Here is a 21,034-nt window from a genome sequence, read left to right on the forward strand (position 1 = left end):
GCCTGGGGCCGCCCGCTCGGGCCCGTGTTGTCTCAGGCAGTAGGGACACTGGCGCTGGCGGCTGGGGTAGGAAACCACAGAGACTGGCAACTTCCCAGGTTCCTAGAGAGGAGGGGCATGGAAAACGCACTTCCGGCGGAGGGTCTCAAGCTTCCCCCGGTGTCGGCGGCAGGTGGAATTTCCACGCTTTATCTGCGCTTGCGCCGCGCGGGATTCGCGGTCCGAGCTGAAGAGGTTCGCGGTCCGGGTAACTGATTGGTTTCCCTGGGGCTTGTTCTGCCTGGTTTTGCAACCCCTTTGCTTTTTGGGGTGAGGAGTTGGCGGAAAGGAGAGGGGCTCAAGTAGCACAGAGGGCATTTGCGGGGTGCAAGGCAGCATCAATCTCACCGGTGATTCTTTATTTTCTCTTCAGTTTCACTTCTCCGAACCCTGAGGCAGTGTGTGAAGCTGGGACGCCAGCCATGTTCCAGACCGCTTGGCGCCAGGTGAGTGAGCATCCTCTCCCTCCCTCCCACCCTTTTGATGTCAAGAGAGAGCAGGTGTCACCTCTGCATTCAGATCTTGAGTTGTGTAGGCCAGTGGCTTCCATTGTGCATCTGTCACTATGAGAGAGATGGAGAGGTGAGAATGCCCAAATTAAGACTAGAAAACTAGTGAGTGTGGGGGGATTGGTTGGGATTTGGCATTTGAAGCCAGCTTAAAAATAAAAATTATGAAATGTGGAAATCTGCATTATTACATCCAATAAAGACCCCTTTCACCCTAGTCCGCAGGCTTGGAGAAGTATTTACTTCTTCAGTATAGCAATTCTAGTAACTGTTTTGTAGATTCCATTGTATTTTCTACATAGGTCATCTATGAGTAAAGATAGTTTTACTCCTTTCTTTCCAGTCTGGATGCCTTTTATTTTATTTTGTCTTGCCTTACTGAACTGGCTAGAAGCATTATTTCAATATTGAACAGAAGTGGTGAGAGCAGATATCTTTGTCTTATTTATGCTTTTAAGGTGAAAGCATTCAATCTTTCACACTGAAGACTGATGTTCACTGTAGGTTTCTTGCTTTTTTGTTTTGTTTTGTTTTGTAAATGTCCTTTATCAGGCATTCTCTTCTAGTACTACTTTGGTGAGAGTTTTTATAGGAATGGATGTTGGATTTTGACAAATGCTTTTTCTGTGTCTATTTAGATGACCATTTTTTTTTTTTTTTTTTTTTTTTTGAGATGGAGTCTTGCTCTATCGACAGGCTGGAGTGCAGTGGCGCGATCCTGGTTCACTGCACCCTCCACCTCTGGGGTTCAAACGATTCTCCTGCCTCAGCCTCCCGAGTAGCTGGGACTACAAGCACGCGCCACCACACCCAGCTAATTTTTGTATTTTTAGTAGAGACCAGGTTTCACCATGTTGGCCAGGATGGTCTCGATCCCTTGACCTCGTGATTCCCCCGCCTTGGCTTCCCAAAGTGCTGGGATTACAGGCGTGAGCCACCGTGCCCAGCCTCTCTTTGTTAATGTGGTGAATTACATTATTTTTCTTTCAAATATTAAACCAACTCTGCGGTGGGATAAAACCGACTTCGTCATGGTGTATTATTATTTTATTAGTACTATATATTGAATTTAATTTGTTAAAATTTTATTTAGAATTTCTGTATCTATGTTTATGAGGTATTGATTTGCAGTTTTCTTGTGATGTCTTTGTTCCATAGAATGAGAAATATTCCCTCCTCTTTAATATTTTGGAAGAATTTATGTAGAGTTGACTGCATTTCTTCCTTAAATGTTTGGTAGAATTCAACAGTGAAGCTATCTCGGCATGGAGTTTTCTTTCTGATAAGGTTTTTAAGTACAGTTTTGAGTCCTTTGGTAGATATAGGGGCTACTCTGGTTATCTCTTTTTATTTATTTATTTTTATTTTTTGACAACGGTTTTCTCTATGTTGCCCAGGCTGACCTCAAATTGGGCTCAAGCAATCCTCCCCGCTCAGCCTCCCAGGTACCTGGGACTACAGGCATGCATCACTATGCCCAGCTTAAATGAGTTTTGGTAACTTGTGCCTTTCAAGGAACTTATCCATTTTATCTAAGTTGTAGAAATTATTCACATAAAGTTGTTCATAATATGTCCTTATCTTTTATTACCTGCAGTGATGTCACTTCTTTTATTACTAATATTAATGATTTGTGTATTCTCTCTTTTTTTCTGGTCACTGGCTAGAGGTTTATGAATTTTATTAATTTTTCTTTAAGAACTAGCTTCTGGTTTCATTACTTTTCTGTTTTATGTCATTAGTTTTCACTTTGATCTTTAATGTCTTTTTTATATTTATTTTGTGTTAAATTTGCTATTCTTTTTTTAGTTTTAAGGGGGAAGCTGAAGTCACAGATTTGAGATCTTTCTTTTTTTTTGTTATGTAAAATAGGCATTTAGTGCTATACATTTCCTCCCAAGTACCGCTTTAGCATTATCCTGCAAATTCTAGTACATGGTGTTTTCATTTTCATTCAGTTCAAAATACTTTGTACATTCTTATGGAAGTGTGTTACTGACTTTACAAATATTTGGGGATTTTCCAGGAGTCTTTCTGTGATATCAAATTTAATTGCATTACAGTCAGAAAACATACTTTGTATGACTTGAATCATTTTGATTTTATTGAGCTTTCTTTTATGGCCCAGAATATGGACTGTCTACCTATCTACATTGTCTTATATGAATTTAGCCACTGCAGCTTTTTTTTTTTTTTTCTTTTTTCCTTAGAGACAATCTTACTCTGTCTCCCAGGCTGAGTGCAGTGGTGCAATCACAGCTCACTGCAGCCTCCACCTCCCAGGCCTAAGTGATCCTCCCAAGGAGTTGAGACTAAGTTGAGACTACAGGTACAGACCACTGTGCTTGGCTGTCTTCTTTTTCCTAGAGACAAGGTTGCCTAGGCTCTTCTCAAACTTCTAGATGCAAGCCATCCTCCCGCCTCCACCTCCCAAAGTGCTGGGATTACAGGCATGAGCCACCATGCCTGGCCTTACAGTTTTCTTTGGCTAATGTTGTCATGGTATATCTTTTTCTATTCTTTTGCTTTTAATTTATCCCTGTCTTTATATTTAACGTACATTTCTTGAAGGTGGCAGATAGTAGGTTCTTATTTGCTTAAAAGTCCAATATGACAATGTTTGCCTTTTGGGATGTTTAGATTATTTACATTTGATACCATTATTGATATGGCTGGATCTGGGCCTATCATCTTTCTACTTGTTTTCTAATGGTCCCATCTGTTCTTTGTTTCCTTTTATTCTCTTTTTCTATTTTCTTTCTTTTCTTTTTTTTCTTTTGTTTGAGACAGAGTCACTGTGTCACCCAGGCTGGAGTGCAATGGTATGATCTTGGCTCATTGCAATTTCCGCTTTCTGGGTTCAAGTGATTCTTGTGTCCAGCCTCCCACGTAGCTGGGATTATAGGCACACACCACCATGCTTGGCACATTTTTTGTATTTTTAGTAGAGATGGGGTTTCATCATGTTGGCCAGGCTGGTCTCGAACTCTTGGCCTCGAGTGATCTGCCCACCTCAGCTTCTCAAAGTGCTGGGATTACATGCATGAGCCACCGTGCCTGGCTCTTTTTTTCCTATTTTCCATAGGATTAATGGTGTGTAAATATCAGGCATCGTTCTTTTCAGTCTTTCCAAATGATCCTTTCTCTGGCCTTGGTTAGTTTTCCCATACCCATGTACTGATCTGTATTTTGTTTAATACTCTAAAGGGACCTTCTGCTGATAATTGAGATTCCATCTCTATGCAGCCCTCTCCTCTCTGGCATTCTGTCCTATAAACTCAAGCTGCCTTGGTCTCTTCAGACTCTACAAGGAAATATGCCAGGTTCTGCCTCAGTTCCCCCTTCCTGTGTTGCAGCCTGGAAATTCCTCAGGGTAGTAGCTTAGGGAATTATAGGGCTCACTTCTTTTCTTTCCTGTTTCTCAGGGATTGTTGTCGTTTTTTGCATGATATCTTGAAAATTGTTTTATATAATTTGTCTGGTTATTTTGTTTCAGGCAGGAGGGGAAATCCAGCCCCCGTGATTCCACCTAGATAAGAACTGGAAGTTTTCCCCTAGCATTTTTTTTTTTTTTTGAGACAGTCCCACTGTCACCCATGCCAGAGTACAGTAGCACGATCACGGCTCACTGTAGCCTCAACCTCCCTTAGGCTCAGGTGATCCTCCCACCTCAGTCTCCCGAGTAGCTGGGAGCACCACCTTGCATGGCTAATTTTTGCATATTTTGTAGAGACGGGGTTTCACCATGTTGCCCAGGCTGGTCTCGAACTTCTGAGCTGAAGCAATCTTCTCACCTTGGCCTCCCAAGGGGCTGGGATTACAGGTGTAATCTGTAATCCCTGCATTTTCAAAAACATTACCCTTTTACTTTTGGTGTTTAGTCTGTTGCCATCTCGACTTCCCAGTCTTCGTGTGTGTTGTTTTTCCTTCTCTGAAAGCCTGTAGGATCTGTTGTGTATTCTCATTTTTCTGAGATGTCTCAGTTACATGCCTATGTGTAGATATTTTTCATTCATTGTCCTAAATACTTTGTTGGACCTTCCTTCTCTATGTTGCTTTTAAGGAGATAGAATATTTTACCAAGTTATAAACAACAGTGCACATTTACAAAATCCTTAGCTCATCCTTAGTTCTGTGGTGTGAATTGGGCCCCTTTTTGTTTGCTTCCCCTTCTGCCAGAAGTTGAGTTTCATCTTTGTCTGCTTTTCTAGTCTAGTTATCATTCATTCTCTTTCTGCCTTCTAAAATTCTGTTTATACCTCTAGTTGGCTTTGATTCTTCTCTCTCTCTCTCTTTTTTTTTGAGACAGGGTCTCACTCTGTCACCCAGGCTGGCGTACAGTGGTGCAAACACAGCTCACTGCAGCCTCGACCTCCCCAAGCTCAGGTGATCCTCCCATCTCAACCTCCCAGGTAGCTGGGACTACAGGCATGCACCACCACACTTGGCGAATTTTTGTATTTTTTGTAGAGACGGGATTTCGCCCTGTTGGCAACATCGCCAGGCTGGTCTCAAGCCATCCGCCTGCCTTGGCCTCCCAAAGTGCTAGGATTACAGGCGTGAGCCACTGTGCCCAGCCTGCTTTGACTCTTCTCTTGGGCTATTATGTTACTATCACTTTAATGGGGTTAGGGAGAGAGTGAAGATCAGTACAAAAGTGTTATTCACTGTGTTTATACAGATGTCCCCTGTGCATGTGCACACAAAACCCACACTGGGGAAAGGAGCCCAGAGGAACAGATGGGCACACAGTGGAGGCAAGCAGAGATCAGCAGATGAAAATAGAGCTGTTTGCTGGGGATGACCACAAAGGGGTGCAATGACCCTTGGACTCCCCTGTTGGTGCGGGCAAAGATGGCTGAGGGCTGGCCTCATGGTGGAGTGCTGGATAACTGTCCTTGGCAATACCACTAGACCCAGTAGATCTCTGCCCCACTACTTAGCCTGATCCTCTGCCCTCACACAGGGTTTGAGCAGGAACTTGTTGTTTTAGGAACCAGTGACCTTTGAGGATGTGGCTGTGTACTTCACCCAGAATGAATGGGCCAGCCTGGACTCTGTGCAGAGGGCCCTGTACAGGGAAGTGATGCTGGAGAATTATGCAAATGTGGCTTCCCTGGGTAAGACATTTCTTCTTGTTTTTGGCCTCTGCCCTTTGAGCATCCTGGCTTCTTTATTCCTTAGAACTTTGTGGGGTTTCTTTTTTTCTTTTTTTTTTTTTTGAGACAAGAGTCTCCCTCTGTCACCCAGGCTGGAGTGCAATGGCGCAATCTCGGCTCACTACAACCTCCACCTCCCAGGTTCAAGCGATTCTTCTGCCTCAGCCTCCAAAGTAGCTAGGATTACAGGTGGGCGCCACCACACCCGGCTAATTATTGTATTTTTAGTAGAGATGGGGTTTCTCCATGTTGGCCAGGCTGGTCTCGAACTCCTGGCCTCAAGCGATCCTCCTGCCTCAGCCTCCCAAAGTGCTGGGAAGACATGTGTGAGCCACCGCTCCTGGCAGGAGAACTTTGTGGGGTTTCTAATAACTCTCTGTTGCCCTGAAGGCTGAGCTGCCTGGAAGTTTCTGGGTGGAGAGAGCCCTGCGTTCCCAGGTTTTGAAATCGCCTGTCCCTCCAACCCTGGGAGGGGCTGTACCCAAAACATGGGGGGGTAAAGGAGCTCTTGGGAGCACAGCAAAGCCCCTTGTGTCTTCCAAGTTCTCTGAAGAAAACTTGAGATTCCCTTATGTGAGCGTGGGATTATTCTGGGACTCTGTGCCACTTTGTGGGAAATTTCTGTCCTCCAGCAGCATAGATTAAGTTTCTCCCTGACTCACCTTGTCTCTCACTACCTGGCTCAGCAGATAAAGATAAAGGGGGCTGCAAGAGGATCCTGGTTCCTGATTTCCCTTACCTTTTCCTGTTTCTTTCTCCCTGGGCAGCATTCCCATTCACCACGCCTGTTCTGGTCTCCCAGCTGGAGCAAGGGGAACTGCCATGGGGCCTCGATCCCTGGGAACCTATGGGCAGGGAGGCTCTCAGAGGTATCTGTCCAGGTGAGCATGAGAACCCACTAGCTGCCTTTTTGGCTTGGCTTGCTTTCTTGTTTTCACATTTCATTGTGCAAGAAGTGTTTCTTCTCTTGGGAGACTGTTTTTGTTCCTGTGGAATCATTACATGTGATTCTCTGAGTTCATGGTGGTAGCCTACCTCAACTGGGGAAGGGCCAGTCTCTTTTAAGACAGGAATGACTGTAAGATTTCTTTGCATATTCGTCTTTGCCTGTCCTCCTCACAACCTGCCAAGGGAGACTGTCTGATTGGGCAGCACTTAAACCAGCTCATTTCTTCTCTGTCACATGAAAACATTTTATTTTTCTGCCAGTTTGTTTTTGCAAAGATGAGGATGTCAGCCACCTTTGGAGGAAAATAGGCTTCTGGCAACATGGCTGGCCATCTGCATATCATAGGCTACATTGTTTAAGCACTGACTTAAAGAATAAAAAGTTTGTTTTTATAATGGAAATTTTCAAATATATGCAAACACCAGCATAATGCACTCCATGTATCCTTCATCCAGCTTCAACAGTCACCAATATCCTTTGATTCTTATTTCATCTTTCCCCCACAGATACTTAAAAAAATTTCTGAAGCAAAATTTATTGTAAATTAAAGGTGAATAACTTTCTCACTTCGATGGCTATTGACATAAGAATTAAAAATAGGCTGGGCATGGTGGCTCATACCTGTAATCTCAGCATTTTGGGAGGCCGAGGCAGGTGGATCACTTGAGGCCAGGAGTTCGAGACCAGCTTGGCCAACATGACGAAACCCCGTCTCAACTAAAAAAAAAAAAAAAAAAAAATATATATATATATATATATATATATATATATATGGCCGGGTGTGGTGGTTCATGCCTGTAATCCCAGCACTTTGGGAGGCCGAGGTGGGTGGATCACCTGAGGTCAGGAGTTCGAGACCAGCCTGGCCAACATGGTGAAACTCCATCGCTACTAAAAATACAAAATATTAGCATGGACGTGGTAGCACGTGCCTGTAATCCTAGCTACTCAGGAGGCGGAGGCAGGAGAATCGGTTGAACCTGGGGAGTGGAGGTCGCAGTGAGCTGAGATCATACCATTGCACTCCAGCCTGTGGGCAGCAAGCCACCCAGGTGCCAAGGCAAGAGACTGAGGGCACAAGCTGTTCCAGTATAATAAAGAAAATATATAGAATAAGAATAATTATGCTAGAAATAGATTATAGATATGATTATATATTAATATTGTTAATCATTAGTTTGTAGCATTACTCTTTATTCCAATATTATAATAATCTCTGTTCTACAATTATAACCTAGGAAAAACCAGGCCATACAGAGATAGGAGCTGAAGGGACACTGTGAGAAGTGACCAGAAGACAAGAGTGTGAGCACTCTGTCAAGCCGGGACAGGGCCACTAGAGGGCTCCTTGGTCTAGTGGTAATGCCAGTGCCTGGGAGGGCACCCCTTACTTAGTAGACCTTGGTCTAGCGGTAGTGCCAGTGCCTGGGAAGACACCCGTTACTTAGCAGACCGGGAAAGGGAGTCTCCCTTTCCCCGGGGGAGTTAGAGAAGACTGCTCCACCACCTCTTGTGGAAGGCCTGACATCAGTCAGGCCCACCCGCAGCCATCTGGAGGCCTAACCATCTCCCTGTGATGCTGTGCTTCAGTGGTCACGCTCCTGGTCCACTTTCATGTTCTGCCCTGTACACCTGGCTCTGCCTTCTAGAAGAAATAATGATGTAAGCTGTCCCCCTCTCTCTCCGCCTCGGCTACCAAATAGGGAAGGGCCCCCTGTCTGGTGGACATGTGACTCGTGTGACCTTACCTATCATTGGAGATGACTCTCACTCCATACCCTGCCCCTTTGCCTTGTACATAATCAATAACAGCACGGCCAGGCATTCAGGGCCACTAACAGTCTCCGCATCTTGGTGGTAGTGGTTCCCCGGGCCCAGCTGTCTTTTCTTCTATCTCTTTGTCTTGTGTCTTTATTTCTACCATCTCTCGTCTCTGCACATGAGGAGAAAAACCCAGAGGCCCAGTAGGGCTGGACCCTACACCAGCCTGAGTGACAGAGCGAGACTCTGTCTCAAAAAAAACCCAAAAACATCAAAAATTAGCTGGGTATGGTGGTGTGCACCTGTAGTACCAGCTCCTGGGGAGGCTGAAGCATGAGAATCACTTGAACCCAGGAGGTGGAGGTTGCAGTGAGCCAAGATTGCACCACCACACTCCAGCCTGGGTGACACAGCGAGACTCTATCTCAAAAATAAATAAATACATAAAACATAGTATATTTTTTAATCTTTCTTATTCTGCTTCACCCCTTCTCTGCCTGTGAAAATTTTCTGTGCTCTTCTGCAGAGAATGCCCATTACTGATCCACTCCCAAGTCTTGAGTTTAAGTTGTACCTTTCTGGATGTGACCTCAGGACCCTACGTCATCTGAGTAAAAATATTTTCTGAACAATTTTTTGTGAATGCATGCAGGCTGAAGATTTTAGTCTGCAAAAGGTTTTGATAGTGGAGGGAATATTTCTCTTTGGTTTTCCCTTATTATCATGTGAGTTTAGTAGTTCACTTTTCAAACTGTTGTATTAAACAAATGCACAACCTATGAGACCTTTTAGGAAAAATGGCAAGCATCGTTACCAGGCCCTCTTTGGGACTTACATTCACTCTTGGAAGAGTTCTTCACATTTCCAGTGCTTTTTGGTTTTAAAGGCAAGCCTCCAAACCTTCCTTTCTCCTGGATGCTGTGGTGGTTGCCATGCATGGCGTCCTCAACCACTGCATGGGAGCCTGCTGCTTTACTAGAGCCAGCTTGATGGTAGAGATCAGCTCTCTTTTCAAGGTTATGACATGCATGATGTCTTTTAACAAGCATCTCTTAAGGAATCTCAGCCTGTGGGACCTGTTGTAGTGCTTGAACTGCTCAGCCTGCCCCTTCTCTAATCTTGGGAGTCTTCCTCTCACTTATGGATTTCCATTTGTTACTTTTTTTATGTTTGCATCTTTATCCACCTCATTCATTTTTCTCTTAGTCTTTCTGCCCTAATTAATAGTCTTTGCAGTTTTCTGGTTTTCACACTGTTTATGGGAATGCCTCCTGGCCTTGCTTCCCTCCCGTCTCATAGAGTTTTCATGTCCCTTGCAGGGCTCTGTTGTGTGGTGATCTTAGGCAGCCATCTTGTGAGCATATTAGAAAATATCCCTATATTCAGGGCAAATTAGAACCACTTGATTCTGTTTCTTCTTCAGCACAGATATTGTGTGTGTGTGTGTGTGTGTGTGTGTGTGTGATATCAGGGACTGACACTTGTATTTTCTTTTTGTGATAGGGGATGAGGCCAGAACTGAGAAGGAAGGATTAACTCCAAAGGATCATGTGTCCAAAGAAACAGAGTCCTTCAGACTGATGGTGGGGGGCCTGCCAGGGAATGTTTCCCAGCACCTTGACTTTGGGAGCAGCCTAGAGCAGCCCCAAGGTCATTGGATAATTAAGACAAAGTCAAAGAGGAGACATTTCACAGATACCTCAGCCAGGCACCATGAGGCCTATGAGGTCAAGAATGGAGAGAAGTTTGAGAAATTAGGAAAAAATATTAGTGTCAGCACACAACTCACTACAAATCAGACAAATCCTAGTGGTCAGATATCTTATGAATGTGGACAATGTGGCAGATATTTCATTCGAATGGCAGACTTCCACCGACATGAGAAATGTCACACTGGTGAAAAGTCTTTTGAATGCAAAGAATGTGGAAAATACTTCAGATATAACTCATTACTTATTCGGCATCAGATAATTCACACTGGAAAGAAACCATTTAAATGTAAAGAATGTGGAAAAGGTTTAAGTTCAGACACAGCCTTGATTCAGCATCAGAGAATCCACACTGGAGAAAAGCCCTATGAATGTAAGGAGTGCGGCAAGGCCTTCAGTAGCAGCTCTGTCTTCCTCCAGCACCAGAGGTTCCACACTGGGGAGAAGCTCTATGAATGTAACGAATGTTGGAAAACTTTCAGTTGCAGCTCAAGTTTCACTGTCCATCAGCGAATGCACACTGGGGAGAAACCTTATGAATGTAAAGAGTGTGGAAAACGATTAAGCTCCAACACAGCCTTGACTCAGCATCAGCGAATTCACACTGGGGAGAAGCCCTTTGAATGTAAGGAGTGTGGGAAGGCATTCAATCAGAAAATAACCCTGATTCAGCACCAGCGAGTTCACACTGGCGAGAAACCTTATGAGTGTAAAGTGTGTGGTAAAACCTTCAGCTGGTGTGGAAGATTCATTCTGCATCAGAAACTACACACTCAGAAGACACCTGTCCAAGCATAGGGCTATCCATAGTTAGGCCCACTGTGCCTCTCCTTTTTTCTCTTTATTTTCATGCTTTTTATCAGTGTCCTCGCTGTCCTTCCTGGTTAGACACTTGGCTTTCATCATGAACTCTTCTTTAAGTTTTTTGAACCTGTTTCCCCAACATGAAGTCTCTTTATGGTTAGAGAAGACCAAAAAACAAACAAACAAACAAACAAACTTAGAAACATAAAAGGAAATGTAAGTTTCCAGATTTAAAGGACATGCTGGGTGCCCAGCAGGATGGATTCAAGGGAAACCTACATTAAGGAAAATTGCTGTGAATTATGAAAACACCAAGTTTGAATAAGAGGATCATGGAGAAAAAATGAGACCCTAAAAAGTTTCTAGAGAGAGAAAACAAAAGATCAGAAATGAAAGTGGGGCCAGGCGCGGTGGCTCGTGCCTGTAATCCCAGCACTTTGGGAGGCCGAGGCGGGTGGATCATGAGGTCAGGAGTTCGAGACCAGCCTGCCCAATATGGTGAAACCCCGTCTCTCCTGAAAAAAAAAAATACAAAAATTAGCCAGGCATGGTGGCGCAAGCCTGTAATCCCAGCTACTAGAGAGGCTGAGGCAGGAGAATCACTTGAATCCCTGAGGCAGAGGTTGCAGTGAGCTGAGATCGCACCACTGCACTCCAGCCTGGGCGACAGAGTGAGACTTTGTCTCAAAAACAGTAAAAAATGAAAATGGCATTAGATTTTTCAACAGCAACCTTCAAAGTCAGATGACAATGTGTATGCCTTCAGACTTCTTATGGAAAATGTTTTCCCCTGCAATTCTATACTCCGAAGTATAAGTATAGAATAAAGGCATTTCAGACCCTTTAAATCTGAAATCTTTATCTCCCATGCATCCTTTCTCATATGTGCAACACTACACAAGGAGTAAACCAGTAAATAAAAAGACAGATATATGGATTCCCTATTGCAGTCCGTATGTCAGAAGTCTCCTAAATTCAAAAATGGGCCCTGCCCATGTGGAGCCAAATGCATCTTGGAAGACATTCCTAGTAGGGTGCAAACTTCCAGAGACCTATCTCAGGTTCAGTGTCCACCCACCCTACTTATTCTTCAGTTTGTCTTCACTAGACAGTTGTACTCTGTGCCTTTGCAAAAGTCAGGATGTATATACTCTTTGAGTCAGGTGCAAGGCACCATTTGTCTTAAATTTATTCTTATTGCTGTTTCAAGTGACCTCAAAACAGGCAGCATTTTCTTGCAATTCCATCTAGTTATTTTTTATGATCATGGAAGAACCTACCATTATTGCTGTTACTTGTGGAAATGAGGGAAGATGTAAATGTGTTAGGTTTTAGCATCCCCTCTGGCAGCCAGCTTGATTTTGCCCGTTGCAGGAAGCAGAGAGTAGTGATTAATAATACAGAGCCAGGCAGACTTTGGTTTGAGTCCAGGTGTTTGTCCTTGGTTAAGTTACAAAAACTGCACTAGTTTCCTTATCTGTAAAATGAGGATGACAGTTAATCTACCTCATAGGTTTGTGTTGGGGATTAAATGCATTAATATTTGTAGAAGTGTTTCAAACAGTGACTACATATAATAAAAGTATTACCTATTATTGGCCGGGCACAGTGGCTCATGCCTGTAATCCCAGCACTTTGGGAGGCTGAGGTGGGCAGATCACAAGGTCAGGAGATCAAGACCATCCTGGCTAACACACTGAAACCCTGTCTCTACTAAAAGTACAAAAAATTAGCTGGGCGTGGGGTGACATGCGCCTGTAGTCCCAGCTACTTGGGAGGCTGAGGCAGGAGCCCGGGGAGGCAGAGGTTGCAGTGAGCCAAGATCATGCCACTGCACTCCAGCCTGGGCGACAGATTGAGACTCCGTCTCAAAAAAAAAAAAAAAATTTTTACCTATTATTATAATCCTATTGGTAAGTTTTGACTTATCAATATACTAGTGAAACAATTATCACATTTCAAGATAATAATCAGCCACCACCCCAAAACTTTGCTTGTACCCCTCCATAATCCCTTCCTCTTGGCCCTTCACAGGCAACCACTGGTTTGCTTTCTGTCACTTGGATTAATTTTCCTTTATTTTTTGGTCTGGTGTCTTTCACTCAGCATAATTACTTTGAGATTCACCCATGTTGTTGCATATATATCAATAGTTCATGCCTTTTTATTGCTGAGTCGTATTCCACTGTATGGATATGCCATAATTTGTTTATTCATTGACCTGTTGATGGCCATTTGGGTTGTTTTCAGTTTTTGGCTATTACAAATAAAGCTGCTATGAACATTTGTGTCCACATCTTTGTAAGAATATATGCTTTCATTTATCTTGATACCAGGAGTGGAATGGCTAGGTCATTAGGTAGATTGGTATAGATTAAACGTTTAAAATTTTTATTATGTTTTTATTTTTTAGAGGTTGGTGGGGGGCAGGTCTTGCTTTGTTGTTCAGGCTGGACTCAAACTCCTGGGCTCAGGGTATCCTCCTGCCTCAGTCCCCCTGTCCTACTCATAGTAGCTGGGACTACAGGTGTGCACCACCATACCCTATTTAACATTTTGAGAATCTTCAAAACTGTTTTACGAAAGAGGTTGTGCCATTGTACATTTCCACTTGCATTGTATGACAGTTGTACTTCCAATACATCTATGCCTACACTTGATGTCAGTTTTTAAAATTTTAGCTATTCTAATTGTTTAATGCTATCCCATTGTGGTTTTAATTTGCATTTCTCTAATGACTATTGTGCTTATTTGTGTTCCATATAACTTATTTGATGAAGTGTCTGCTCATATTTTTTGCCCATGTTTTTATTGTGTTGTTTTTGTTTTATTAATCTTTGAGAGGTCATTATTTATTGTGGATACAAGTCTTTTTCAGATATGTGATTTTTAAATATTTTCTTCTAGCCTGTGGTTTGCCTTTTCATTCTCACAATGGTGTCTTTTTTTTTTTTTTTTTTTTGAGATGGGGTCTCACTCTGTTACCCAGGCTGGAGTGCAGTACCACCATCTTGGCTTACTGCAACCTTTGCCTCCCAGGTTCAAGTGATCCTCCCACCTCATCCTCCCGAGTAGCTGGGATTACAGGTGCACATCATGACAGTGTCTTTTAAAGAGCAGAAGACATTAATATGCATGAAATCCAATTTATCAGTTTTTTATTTTTAAATAGAGATGAGGTCTCACTATGTTGCACAGGCTGGTCTTGAACTCCTGGGCTCAAGCGAGCCTCTTGCCTTGACCTCCCAAAGTGCTGGAATTATAGGCGTGAGCCACTGTGTCTAGCCTGTTTTTTTAATGGATCATGGTTTCAGTGTCAAATCTAAGACATCTTTGCTGTACCCACATTTGCAAAGATTTTTTTCCTAAAGTTTTCCCTTTAGAAGTTTTATAGTTTTTGTGTGTTTTTTTTTTTTTTTGACAGAGTCTCACTCTGTTGCCCAGGCTTGAGTGCAGTGGCAGGATCTCAATGAGTGCAGCTTCGGAGGTTGCTCACTGCAACCTCCACCTCCTAAGTTCAAACGATTCTCCAGCCTCAGCCTCCTGAGTAGCTGGGATTACAGGCATGTGCCACCATGCCCAGCTAATTTTTGTATTTTTAGTAGAGATGGGGTTTTGCCATGTTGGCCAGGCTGGTCTCGAAATCCTGACCTTAAGTGATCTGCCCACCTCGGCCTCCCAAAGTGCTGGGATTACAGGTGTGAGCCATCACACCTGGCCAGAAGTTTTATAGTTTTAGGTTTTACATTTAATTCTATCATCTATTGAGTTAATTTTTGTCTGAGGCATGGATCCAAGTTTTTTTCTTTTTCTTCATATAAGTATCCTATTGTAGCACCATTTTTTTCTTTTTTAAGAGATGGGTCTCACTATGTTGCACAAGCTGAAGTGCAGTGCTATTCACAGGCATGATTACAGTGTACTGTACCCTTGAATTCCTGGTCTCAAGTGATCCTCCTGCCTCAGCCTCCTGAGTAGCTGGGACTACAAGTCTGTGCCACTATTGCCTGGCCTGTAACACCATTTTTTGAAAAAAGTTCCCCCACTGAATTGCCTTTGTACCATTGTTGTGAAGCAGAAGTCCATATATGTGTGGGTCTATTTCTAGATACTGTTCCATTGATCTGTTTGTCTGTCTTGATGCCATTAAGGCACTGCCTTTATTATTATAGTTATCTAATAAGTGTTGAAATCTAATAAGTGTTGAAGTCATATAGTGTTAGTTCTCTAACTTTGTTCTTTGTTGAGGTGTTTTGGCCATTAGAGGTCCTTTGCATTTCCATATGAATTTTAGAATCAGTTTTTCACTTTCTACAAAACACCTCCTGGGAGTTTGATTGGGATTGCATTGAATATAATGACCAATTTATGGAGAATTGACAAATATACAGAGTCTTTTGACCCATGGACATGGTAGAGCCCCCCATTTATTTAGATATTTATTAATTTCCTTCAGCAATGTTTTGTAATTTTTACTGTGCAGATCTTTCACACTTTTCCTCAGATGCATCTAAAAATTTCATCTTTTTCATGTATAAGTACTTAATAACTTATGATACTTGTAATAATACACAGTAAATTTCCAGTTTTTGCTGACATATAGAAATATAATTGGTTTTTATATATTAACCGCATATCCTTCAACCTTGCACAACTCACTTATTGGTTCTAGTAACGTTTTATAGATTCCATAGGATTTTCTAACATTGAGAATCGTGTTTGCAAATAACAGTTTTACTTCTTCCTTTCAAATTCTGGATGCTTTTTTATTTCTTGCCTTATTGTAGTGGCTAGTGGGTGGGGATAGTGTGTTTTTAGGGAGAGCTAATCTCTCTGGCATTGATCAGGTGAGAGACATTCAGCTCCAGAGAGTTTAATTTTGCTGTTACGTGAACCGACTCACAATTGCAAAGTCTGAAGTTTCCCATATCTTTTGGTTCACTTTTGCCCTTTAGCTTCCTCTAGGCAGCACTGCCTATAGTTTGCTTCTGTTGAGGCTGTTCTGGAAAAGAATGGGCCTCTTGTAGCATGGTCCCAATTTTCTCCTCCGACTGCTCATGATTCCTGTCATGGTTCCAACCTGGGGATTTTAGGCACTTAGTCTTGCCTACCAAAACTTTCATCTCTTCTCTCTGCACCATAATACCAAATGGAGGAGTTACATGTCCAATCTTGTTCCCTCTAGTTAATTCAAATTAGAACTAATTGTAATAACTGTCTGATACTCTAGAGTTTGTGGTGTAAAAATGTGTACATGTATGTACACCAATATATGTGTGTCCATTTCTCTAGATTCATGGTAGATACTCTTTTTGATAGGCTTAGAGAAGGGGCAGTGTATAAATATATGTTCTAATGCTATTCTTGGAAATCTAATTTATCTATTTAAAACAATTGTGCTTCATAAATGTTACAATAAAAGTACTATAGATTATAGAAAGGACTGTTTCTGTGGTAGGTAAAAAATGTGTTTAGCCAGCTCCCAAAATGGTCCCCAGTGATTCTCATTCTGGCATTCACACCCTTGTGTATCCAACACTGAATCATGACTGGCCTGTGATGATAGTATATTGAGGAAATGACAGAGTGTGACTTCCAAAGCTAGGACATAAATGATATTGCCACTTCTGCCTTGACCTCTTGGGTTACTCACCTGAGATGGAAGTGGAAGTCTGCTCCTGTGTTGTGAGGATACTCAGCCACGTACAGATACCCGGTGTGCGAAGGGAGGCTTCTTTTTCTTTTCTTTTCTTTTTTTTTTTTGAGACAGTCTTGCTCTATATCCCGGGCTGGAGTGCAGTGGCGGGATCTTGGCTCACTGCAACCTCCGCCTCCTGGGTTCAAGTGATTCTCCTACCTCAGCCTCCCAAGTAGCTGGGGTTACAGGTGCCCGCCACCACGCCCAGCTAATTTTTGTATTTTTAGTAGAGACAGGGTTTCGCCATGTTGGCCAGGGTGGCCTCAAACTCCTGACCTCAGGTGATCTGCCTGCCTTGGCCTCCCAAACTGCTGGGATTACAGGTCTGAGCCACTGCACCTGGCGCAGGAAGGGAAGTTTCACACTAATAGCTGGCATCTATGTGCCAACCATGTGAGTGAGTTACCTTTGAGGCAAATCCCCAGCCTCAGTCCAACTTTCAAGTGACTGCAGTCCCAGGTGACACCTGACTAGACCCTCATGAGAGATCCCAAGCCAGTACCATCCAGCCAAGCCACTCCCGAATTCCTCATCCACAGAACCTTTTTTTTTTTTCCTTTTTCTCTTTTTAGGACTGACTGACTATGTTCACTGATTCATAGAAACTTTAAGAGATAATAAGTGTGTTCTGTTTTCAGCCATAAGGTTTTAGGGTGATTTGTTATGCAGCAGTAGATACCTAAGATACTCTCCATAATAGGACTTCATAAGTCAGTCTAATTCTTAAGAAAGGAATAACAAATCCAAGAAGTGGGACCCCTGTAATAAAGCAATATATCTAGATATCCAGGATCATTTTTTATCTTTTAGTGGTGGGAGACCAATTCCCCTTTATAGCATGGAAATGCTTGGTGGTGAGGAGCCTGGTATCTGGAACTGTGTTCAGGAGAAGTTATCAGCGTGATTAAAGTAAAACAAAGTCTGGGCCGGGCGCGGTGGCTCACGCCTGTAATCCCCAGCACTTTGGGAGGCCGAGGCGCACGGATCACAAGGTCAGGAGATCGACACCATCCTGGCTAACACGGTGAAACCCCGTCTCTACTAAAAATACAAAAGATTAGCTGGGCGTGGTGGTGGGTGCCTGTAGTTCCAGCTACTCGGGAGGCTGAGGAAGGAGAATGGCGTGAACCCAGAAGGCAGAGCTTGCAGTGAGCCGAGATTGCGCCATTGCACTCCAGCCTGGGCGACAGAGCGAGACTCCGTCTCAAACAAACAAACAAACAAAAAACAAGCAAAAAAAAAAAACAACAAAAAAACAAAGTCTGTCCATCTTAGCAACCACTTTGATACTGGAGAAAGGCTCCTGTCCAGAAGGAAGGGCACAGTAGTGAGGTACTTGCCAATGAGCTGGGTAGAGCTGCCACTGGCTGGCTTCGGGAAGTGTTTATCACTGACTGGCTCATGTTCAGAAGCTTGGAGTGAGGCTGTTGTGTACTGGTTGATTTTCAGAGTACGTGTACTGATCTAAAATTATGTAAATTAATGGCAAGTACTTGTTAGTGACTTGGGACTTTGGTCAAAAAACAGTCTTTTCCTTTCCTGAATATGAAAAATAAGTTCTTTTAATTAGCAGCCTCCCCTCTTCACTGTTTTTTCTTCCTGCAGTCCAACTAACAGAACAGACCATAAAGGTCTGTCCAGATCATTATTTATGGAAGTATGAGATATATATATTTCAGCTGGTGTTAACATTTTATTTAAGTGCCAGTTACTGAGCAGAAAAATAGCTGTAACTACGAGTTTTTGTAATTTATTGGAAAAAGCTAAATATAAGACATTTAGGGTGTCCTCCCAAAGTCAACACAGGACAAGATCATTTAATATAGGACATGTCCTGTGTATACAGGATGCCTAGCAACTGTATATAGCCACGGGTGTTTTGGTTGTTAAATGAATCTGTCCTAAAAGGTTCTACGCACATCTAGGTCCTTGGAAGGGAGAGGGCTAAAACGGCGAGTGGAAACCATGGTTTCCCTGAGGACTGCCCAGCTGAGGACCCAAGCAAGATCCTGGGCTTGGGCCTCTTAGAGATGACAAAGCAGGCGCCATTCTCCCTTCACCTGCACGGCCCAGGCTTCAGGTGAGCCACGGGGCCAAGGCGGCCAACAGCTGAGGCGCAGCCCGTGAACTGGGGGCCCACTTGTGCCTAGAGGGCGAGGTCTTGGTAGAGCCAGGCTGTATCAGTCCGTGACACTCCAGCCAGAGGCGATGCCGACGGCTGCCGGAGAAAGCCGGGCTTAGAGCGCCACCGTTCCACGCCCGCCGCCGGCCTCTCAGCCCAGCCGGTCGCCGCAACCTCGCCTCTTCCGCAGGGCGGGGCCAGCCATGAAAGGCGGGGCGGGTCTGGCCACGGGGCGACCGAGATGGCGGCCTCCGGGGGCCTAGAGGGACCCTGGGCGTGCACTCGCCCTTCCGGCTCGGCCTTTAGTTAGTGACCAGCTCCTCGGCGTTCTGCAGAGCGTGGGTTTCAGCGAGTTCTACGTGCCAGGTCCGCCCGGTGCCGGCTTCCTCGCTGCCCCTGGCGGCTCGTCAGCCCCCACTACCCCTGAACTTGGTCCCAATGGCGGCCCGCCCCTCCTTCACCCGGACCGTGGGCATCTGGGCCTCGCCGAAGCCGCCAAGGTGGCTGCTCGGGCTTCTAGAGCCCGTGTCCAGCCCTTTGCCACCGAGGCCTGATCCTCTTTTCTGCCCTAAAGAACTTGCCCTGACAGCCTCTGGCTCCCGGTACTGACGTTTCTGATGTTTGGGGTTGCCTGTTTTCTTGGGTGGAGTGTTAAGATCACGGTTGGGTGGGGTCTGCGGTCAGCATCACCCACTGGGACGCTGAGTATTTTACCCTTAATCCGCATTCAGCCACCCCAGTCCCTCTTCTCCTGAGGTTCTTTCTTTTGGGTCCACGTCATCGTCCCTGTAAGCATTCTGTAAAGACTCTTTACGTTTGTAGAGACCCAACACAATAGGGACAGGGCTCTTGGGTCCCTCAGTTTACCCGTACGAATGGGCTCAAAAAAAGCTCTTCGGACTGAGCAGGCAGGTGGAAGATTGTCCTGAAGACTAGGCAGAACAATTCATAAGAAGTTTGGGGCTATCAGCGTGAGAACAATTAGAGGGAGTCCTAGTAGAATCTCCGTGCATCCAGTGCTGGAAATGTGGAAACTGGGAGGGCCATAGGTTGCTGTAGGTGGTGGACGACAGGGTCCTTAGCACTCATGGCTCTTTTTCTCTTAGCTCTTGAGGATCTTGCTTGTCCAAACCCAGAAGACAGTGCATGAAGCCAGGGGACATCCGCCATGCTCCAAACAACTTGGCCTCAGGTGAGCTGAGCTTCTTTCAGTGTTTTTGTTTGTTTGTTTATGTTTTTTTACTCACATTAGCTATCAGATAATCAGGAAAGGATGAGGAAGGCCTAACTTGGCCAAGCTGTGTTTTCCCCTTTGTATCTATCTCCAGGGCTATGGCAGATGTAAATATGTGCTGGGGAAATGAAAGTTTTGTGTATAGAGAGTGGTGAGTTTGGATGTATAGATTTAAATGGAAGAAAGGGGACCTATACCAAGAAATTCTTTCTGAATGTGGAAATCCAGATCGTGTTCTAGAAATGAAAGTCACCTACTGAAATCAGACTCATTTTTTGTGAGACAGAGTCTCACTCTGTCGCCCAAGCTGGAGTGTAGTGGCACTATGATCTCGGCTCACTGCAGCTTCTGCCTCCTGGGTTCAAGTGATTCCCATACCTCAGCCTCCTAAGTAGCTGGGATTACAGGTGTGCACCGCCACGTGTGGCTAATTTTTGTATTTTTAGTAGAGACGGGGTTTACACCACGTTGGCCAGGCTGGTCTTGAACTCCTGAGCTCAGGTGATCCACCCGCTTCGGCTTCCCAAAGTGCTGGGATTATAGGCATGAGCCACCGCACTAGCTTGAAATCAGAAATTCTTTATTGGAGAGATTGCCCACAAATTGTATTGTATGTATCCCAGAGAGACTAGTATTGTTGCTTTAATATACATTTTCTAAATGCTAGATGCAAGGACTCTGAAGTTGCAGAGAAAGCTGGATGTACTCTAGAAACTGGAAGGGGTCAGAGAAAGTGGTTCAATATGAGATGGAAGAAATAGATACCTGTATTATAGGTCATGGTGAGGACAGTGGTTTCTGTACTGGTTCATTGGGAAGGCACTGAAGAATTTTAAGCAGGGGGATGACATGGTTGGATTTACATATTAAAAAGATTTTCCTAGCCCTTAGTGGCAAATTGACGGTAGAAAGGTGTTGGTCAATTAAGAAGATATTAAGTGTTGTCCTTTTATTTTTTTTGTTTTTGAGACGGAGTTTCGCCTTTGTTGTCCAGGCTTGAGTGCAATGGCGCTATCTCGGCTCACCGCAACCTCCACCTCCCAGGTTCAG

At 44.0% G+C, this 21,034-nt stretch overlaps 2 protein-coding genes across 22 annotated transcripts in view; both read left to right on the top strand.

The window, feature by feature from the left end:
- On the top strand, window positions 1-13,224 carry ZNF620 (zinc finger protein 620). 9 transcript variants are annotated; one of them, XM_054680557.2, is made up of 6 exons: window positions 141-247; window positions 413-485; window positions 2,759-2,877; window positions 5,542-5,668; window positions 6,475-6,588; window positions 9,921-13,224. In XM_054680557.2, the coding sequence occupies exons 4-6, from the start codon at window positions 5,635-5,637 to the stop codon at window positions 10,922-10,924; spliced, it is 1,152 nt and encodes a 383-aa protein (XP_054536532.1). In that variant the 5' UTR covers window positions 141-247; window positions 413-485; window positions 2,759-2,877; window positions 5,542-5,634; the 3' UTR covers window positions 10,925-13,224. The 9 variants fall into 9 exon arrangements, with proteins under 9 accessions (XP_016796279.2, XP_003309779.2, XP_009443533.2 ...); XM_003309731.7 differs by lacking the exon at window positions 2,759-2,877 and having other exon boundaries at window positions 127-247; XM_009445258.5 differs by lacking the exon at window positions 2,759-2,877 and having other exon boundaries at window positions 135-234.
- The window catches only part of ZNF621 (zinc finger protein 621), a 17,639-nt gene continuing 7,265 nt past the window's right edge, over window positions 10,661-21,034 (top strand). For 2 of the 13 annotated variants that reach the window (XM_016940782.3, XM_016940786.3), the window contains exons 1-2: window positions 10,661-10,751; window positions 19,857-19,942. In XM_016940782.3, coding sequence (XP_016796271.1) covers window positions 19,919-19,942 — 24 coding nt within the window. In that variant the 5' untranslated portion in view covers window positions 10,661-10,751; window positions 19,857-19,918. Of the gene's footprint in view, window positions 10,752-18,541; window positions 18,709-18,776; window positions 19,353-19,517; window positions 19,539-19,856; window positions 19,943-21,034 lie in introns of those variants that run through there. The other 11 variants (XM_016940785.4, XM_009445252.5, XM_063805603.1 and 8 more) reach the window with 10 other exon arrangements.

Source organism: Pan troglodytes, chromosome 2, assembly GCF_028858775.2.
Source record: "Pan troglodytes isolate AG18354 chromosome 2, NHGRI_mPanTro3-v2.0_pri, whole genome shotgun sequence".
NCBI lineage: Eukaryota > Metazoa > Chordata > Mammalia > Primates > Hominidae > Pan > Pan troglodytes.